Genomic DNA, 6,419 nt, shown 5'->3' on the forward strand with positions numbered 1-6,419 from the left:
AGATCTGAGAGCAACCAAAATTAATAGCATACCTACAATAATTAAACAAGCTTCCCAGCTTTCTCGCCTGTGTTTAATCAAATGCAGGTGGCTTCAATCTTTACCAGGCTCCCAGCGGTGCAAAAACAGTATAAAAGATGGATCACTTTGCGACAAGAAAAACAGTATGAAAGAGAAGAATATGGTGTGTTGGTTTGAGATATAGAGGAGGGTGGTGGTAGTGGTGGTGGTGGGTGTGTTTCATGTGTTTTATTTTATGTGTTTATATGTCTATAATGTGTTTCATGACTTTGTTGTACAACTCTCCCTTGTGTTTCATGTGTAGAAAGGGTTTTCCATGTTGTTCTATTAGTTACATGAAAATATGTTTCATGGGTGGTTTAATAATTTTTTATTATATAACTTGAATGTAAATATTTTTAGATTAAAATATTCATAAAAATAAATTAGGATAATTTACATAATTTTTTTAATTAAATTTTTCAAAAAATTATTTAGCTAAATTCATTCTTTAATAATATCAATCTAAATTTTTAAGTCAAAATCATTAGAGGAAAAAAAAAAAAAAAAAAAAAAAAAACTATTTTGAATTAAAACCTAACCATTGGAGTTGGAGTTGGTCCAAGAACCGAGTGATACAGGTGAAAAACAGAACTTTGTACGTAAAGATAAAGGGGGCCGATTGTGTTTGCCACCACCAATTGTCTCTCTCACTTGCGTTGCTTAATTGAATAAATACTTGTATTTCTTCACCTATTAAATAATATGATCTCCATAACGTTACAGGAAAATTATAATCAGTCTTTGCATACCATTGTTTGTCCGGGATCTGAAATTCCAAATTGTTTCAACAATCACAACGAGGGATCTTCCATAGATATCAAGCTTCCTCCAAAATGGTTTCGTAAAGGTTTCTTGGGTTTCACTCTATCTGTTGTTGCATTCGCCGATTGTCTGGTTCAATGGGCTGGTGTAGTTTGGATGCAGGTACAATTTCGAAACGAACAATGGCGGAGGCCTTGAATTCAATTTTCCTTTCCAAGTTCCATGTTTGGTTGGAAAATATTATTCCCGCAGATTGGATTCAAATCACGTATTCGTGTTGTATGAAGTTTTTGAACTTGATGAGAAAAAAAAAAGCCGTTCTCCTGATTTTTACAAACTTGTCACAGAGGCCTCTCAATTCACTTCTACCGGCTGGATATGTTCAGCAGACTTCATGGCAGTCCGTCGGTGAAATTAGAATTGATGCCATGTCGGAGGATCCACAAGTAGAAGGAGATAAGGGAGGAAATGAAACTGAGGCAAATGGAAGTGATGAGCCTGAAGCCCGTGGAAGTGACGAGTCTGAAGCCGATAAATAGCTGTTAATACAGGGCAAGATGAAGAACAACAACCAAATGTGGTAGCCGGCGTTGCAAGTCTTGTGGCGGAGGATGATTTTGGTCTTGTTGCTTTGAACGTCTCTGGTGTTGCGGTGTAAATGTAGAGCTACCATAACTTGGATCATTCTTTTTCACTGTTCCTTTGTAATATGAACTAGTGCCACGTACACTTTTTGGACTAGTTAGGGTGAACGAGAGATGTTTAACAAAGTTGGTTGCATACAGATTTCTTGGTTTCGCTCCATCTTTTGTTGCGCGCATTCAGCGATTACTATAATGGTACGAGGGTCTGGATTTTGAATCGCGTTTTTGCGAGTTTGCGTGGTATAATGGCTTTGAACTTGGAGATGGAGCAAAATGCTCCACTGCTTTTTACTATGTTCAGGCAAAATAGTGTGGAAACAATAACTACTTCATTGGCCTTCCTCAAATAGTTCTCTTTATAGCACGAAAACAACTTCCAAATTGGAAAGGTTAAATTGATTATTGTTAAACTTGGAAAAACATGACGGATAATCAGACTCGCTGATTAGGATTGTGTGCGTAATTGCGAGTTGTAGAGCCAATTTAAAAAGGCGAATACGTTGTCATTCCTTTAAGAGAAAGTAAAACCTGAATTCCGCGCCTATAATAACCACACCCTAAACCCTAAACCCTCGTATCACCATCATATATACGTTCCTGCCTTACGGAAAGAATCATCAAAGAAGAAAACACAATGTTGTCCTGAGCATGAACCACTGTACAGGGTTCAAAATCTGAATGGTCCTGTATAGTCTGCCATCACTCACTGTGATTTCAAGCCAAAGATGATGAACTGCTGAAGCCTGAATGTACAATGTGGTTTTCTGTTACGGCCACTTCAATTGTATAAATCACTCTCACCCATGTAAGTAACCTATCAAAACGGGCGACAGAAAGACCCAAAGAATTTGGTGAAGAGCTTGTTAAGACAAAACTGCTAACTTGCCAAAAATTGAAATCCTGTCGTCAAACTTCAGTCTGAAAAGAATTCTTCGATTTCTGGTTGGTCGGACTTATGTAGAAGACTTGGATCCGAAACTCTTACACTAGGTAGCACTTTCCCTAGAGACCTATTTGTAATTTCATCATAATCAGCCTCAGACCAATCTTGCTCGTCCTCAGTTACTTGCTCATCTGTCGCATAACCACTGTCCTTGTTTGTATAATCCTCCTTATCTATTTTAAGGATATCAGGACTTTCATTTTGCAGAATTGGAACTTCCTTAGCCTTTGTGTTGGATGCACTACAAATGCAGGCTACTGGGTTTTCGTGGAACTCACCCCTGCCTGGCTTTATCTCATTTGGCTCTCCCATGAATCCAATTTGACTCGTTCGAAGCCTCGATGCAAATTCTTCCCATGTCATGTTATTACGATTTATGAACAACGGAGACAGTTTCTTAGCATTTGGACGGATTGTTGGTTTGTGACCAAAATATCTCCTGCGTGAGTAGACAAACTTGTTACAGCTAAAACATGAATCAAAACAGAACAAGTGAAAAAATAAATGTATTGGTAACTCGAGTTTTAATACCTTCGACCAGCTAACATTTTAGCCATATTGCCATTGTTGTTGGTGATGAAAACATCACTTTCATCACAAACAATGAAGTCCAGTGCAGCCATTCGAGAAGAGAAGGATGAAAATGGTGCCAACTCCTCCTTACTTAATAAAGTCTCTTTTGTGTGGAAGTTTGGGAAAAGTATTTTCAGTGGTGCCATTGTCTCTTCACCTCCATATACTTCACCGGATGCCACATACAAGTGAATATCATTTCCGAAACCTAATGCTCTAAGCATGAGACCAACTTCCTCTGGAGTTAGCGGGCATCTGCCATGTCTTCGTACCTTATCAGGGTTGCTTGCCTGCATGCAATGTAGCCCCATAAAATAATGTAACTGTGAGGCAGAGACAAATTATATACACAGGTAATTACTGAACGGCATTATCCAAGTCATTACTCATTAGTGAAGCCTTACATGTAAAGTTTTCCACCTTTTCCGAAGTTTGCCAAGTTCTTTCCTTTCCTTTTCTCCCCCACCATAATCGCATCCAGAAAACGCCAGCATATCAGGCTCAAACCTATAACGTAACTAACCAATGTAACAAACTTTTTTCTACATACTAACATTTTTACGGACAACACTAACAACCACCAAAATAACCTAAACCAAGGTTTTCGTACATTACAACCCACCCAAGTATATTATTCTGAGAAAACAGAAAGTTCAACTTTTTTTCAGGAACAAACACACGTTAATACTCAAAGTATCAATTTCAGTAAATTAGGAAAATAAAAACAATTAACATCTGCACAAGCAATTATTCTGTACAACGCATAGCTTACTCATAGTATACTAGCATGTATACTGGGGAAATATTACACAAGCAATTAAAAATCATTTGCAGTCTACCTCAGATGCAGGGCAATGAAATGCTTGCTTTTCATTCTCATTCTCTCAACCAACTTTTTACCCATTTCGCTAATTGTGTTGATAAATTTCAAGGCTTGATAATTGGCTCTACATCTCAGCTTTTGTAAATCTGAATTCAACCTATTTGAAAGTCTGTAATCAAATTTTGTGAGCTGAACAGCCTGCACATTAGAAAGCATAACCTACAATTGTCAATTCTATGCAACCTGAAAAGCACAACCAATATAAATTTCATACACTACACGGTCTCAAAGCATATTATAATTCTTTAAAGAGAATGTGCTACATTCTTCAGCAAGACACTTACATGCTTTTTATTAAGAACAGGTACCAAGCGGTTCTGGTAACATTTTTCATTACACTTCCTTGGGACTCGAGTGGTATGCACACTCATTGGTTTCCCTCCCTTCATTGGAAGCTCTTTAATGATTTTAACATCTTTCGAAAGAGATGATATAAACCAGTCTACATCAAAGATTTCATCGAAGTTGCTGCAACAAATACCCCAATTCGCATTATAAATATGCTGACTATATCCCTTATATTGACAGTGTTCTTTAACTGTAAAATGAGGAAACTGACCTGGAATCCTTCCAATACGATTTCTGGTCCAACTTGGGAACAACAAGAGTAGCGTTCAAGATATAAGCTGCAACGACAGCATCTGTTATCTGCAATACAACCAGTAAAGGAAGCATCAAGCACTGAACCAACAGCGAAAACACGCATAGTTACAGCATACAAGTCCAATCAATTAGACCTAAACAATAGCTACTTATAACCAGATGCCTAAAAGAAACAAAAAAACCCCAATTGCGAATAAGAAACTCACCCCTGTTCTTTGTTGGTTCAAGCCTCCACTAGTAGCAATCAACAAGTAGCGATTCGAATGAGTTTTCGCATCAGCAGCTGCAACATTTAAAGCATTGCTTTGGTAAGATAAATTAAACAAGAGCTCCAACAATAAAAAATTCAAACTTTACCATAACTTCATCACACGGCATAGAATCGATTCGTTTACAACACCATGAAATGAACAAAACAAGACTTCAATCAATCAGATTAGGCCTGGTTTGGTACTAAGGTGATTCTGAAAAAAGTTGGTATCAAAAAAACCTGGGAGCTGTTTTTATGTTTGGTAAACATTTAGCTTCAACTTTTTTTCACAGTTTTGGATGAAAAAAAACCAAAAACAAGAAGCTGCAAAACCCATCTTTGAAAAACTGGCTTTTTTCACATCTGTTTTACATAAAAGTTTACCAAACACTATAATACTGCTTTTTTTTTTCAAAAGCGCTTTTACAAAAAAGTTTACCAAACACTTTGCTGCTTTATTTCACAACTGTTTATTCTTACAGCACAGCAAAAACAGTTTTTTTTCAAAACTCAGCGATACCAAACCAGCCCTAAGCAAAACCACCAATTAATATTGAATTTCAATCTGAATATCCAATATACTTTACTTGCAAAGTTATCGGCGGCATTGCTGCAGCCATAGAAAAGCTCCGATTTCCTTGTACTCCATAAATATCGACCTGAACTTCCCCCACTCTCCTAAAAACAGAACAAAAATTCAAAACAAAAATCAGAGCAAAAGCCAGTAATTAAATTAAATTCTGCAAAATCAGCTCCAAAAATATAAATATCGCACCGGCACGCGAAACTTCGTCGTCTCCTCCGAATTCGGCCAGACCTCAACGTCGCCATTGTCATCCTGAACGCAAAAACCACAAGACAGTTTTCATATAAAAAGAAAATCATAGCAAACCGAGAAAATCGGAGCTGAGAGGTGATTCGGTATGTGCTTGAGTACCGAGGTGAGGTGACGTAAGAGCGAGAGGTGATCGTGAGGATGCAGAACCGGCGACGGAGCGAGAACAGAGAAGGCGGCGAGGAAGAGGAGCAGGCAACCGGAAACGGCGGAGATTAGCGGGAACACGTGGTGGCGGATACGGCGGAAGTGTCGCCGGAGAACAGAGGTTTTGAAAACGACGCCGCCGATGGCGGTGGCGGTGATGTTGATGCAGCTGTGGCCGTTGATTGCGTCTCTCTTCTTCTTCTTCATCGTTGGCGGCGTTGTTGCAGAGCAGAAAGGGGAGGAAATAGAGTCGTTGTATTTGAAGCTGGAAAGCTTCTGCGGCGACGGCAGAGACTAACGACGGCGTTTTTGTGCCTCTTCGCTTCCCTCCCCCGCAAGAAAACAAACAAGCTTCACCAAAAGGGCCCTCCCCTAAAACCCATCGCGCGCGTAATTCTTAATGGGTTGGTTCCCGTGTGACACGCTCAGACAGTACTATTGTCAAAGTGCCGACGATGATGCGTTTCTGATCGTCCAACTGTAGTTTACGATGATCGTTGTTCTTTTGAGTGGGCCTATTGCTTTGGGACCCATGGAGAGGAAATTGAAGGAGCCAATGGGATTTTTGCTAGCGAAAATTTTGAATGTTTTCACTAAAATAAATTCTCAATGAACTCCTTGAATAAAAAAGTGTAATTAGTCTTTAAATTTAAAGATCTAATTCACAAGTTAGAAAGATTTAAAATTTTGTTGGCAAAGGGGAATTTTGCAGCTAA

General features: G+C 38.7%; 1 protein-coding gene across 1 annotated transcript; it reads right to left on the reverse strand.

Moving 5' to 3' along the window:
- Positions 1-2,217: 2,217 nt before the first annotated feature.
- Positions 2,218-6,419, reverse strand: LOC103936672 (protein ROOT HAIR SPECIFIC 17). Its single transcript, XM_009346517.3, has 10 exons — positions 5,659-6,419; positions 5,497-5,559; positions 5,309-5,399; positions 4,678-4,754; positions 4,428-4,516; positions 4,153-4,336; positions 3,825-4,006; positions 3,390-3,492; positions 2,944-3,275; positions 2,218-2,851 (listed from the first exon to the last, which is right to left on the reverse strand). The coding sequence occupies exons 1-10, from the start codon at positions 5,908-5,910 to the stop codon at positions 2,383-2,385; spliced, it is 1,842 nt and encodes a 613-aa protein (XP_009344792.2). The 5' UTR covers positions 5,911-6,419; the 3' UTR covers positions 2,218-2,382.

Source organism: the organism of the source record quoted next, unplaced genomic scaffold (genome assembly GCF_019419815.1).
Source record: "Pyrus x bretschneideri cultivar Hongxiangsu unplaced genomic scaffold, Pyrus_bretschneideri_v1 Contig7, whole genome shotgun sequence".
In the NCBI taxonomy this organism is placed as follows: Eukaryota; Viridiplantae; Streptophyta; class Magnoliopsida; order Rosales; family Rosaceae; genus Pyrus; species Pyrus x bretschneideri.

What these genes read in the sequence shown, in the direction of transcription:
- LOC103936672 (XM_009346517.3), bottom strand. Translation starts at nt 5,910, where the DNA reads ATGAAGAAGAAGAAGAGAGACGCAATCAACGGCCACAGCTGCATCAAC. An exon ending in CGACGAAGTTTCGCGTGCCG is followed by an intron (nt 5,400 to 5,496) that starts GTGCGATATTTA and finishes TTCTGTTTTTAG; the next exon opens with GAGAGTGGGGGAAGTTCAGG. An exon ending in TTCATTGCCCTGCATCTGAG is followed by an intron (nt 3,493 to 3,824) that starts GTAGACTGCAAA and finishes GTTACGTTATAG; the next exon opens with GTTTGAGCCTGATATGCTGG.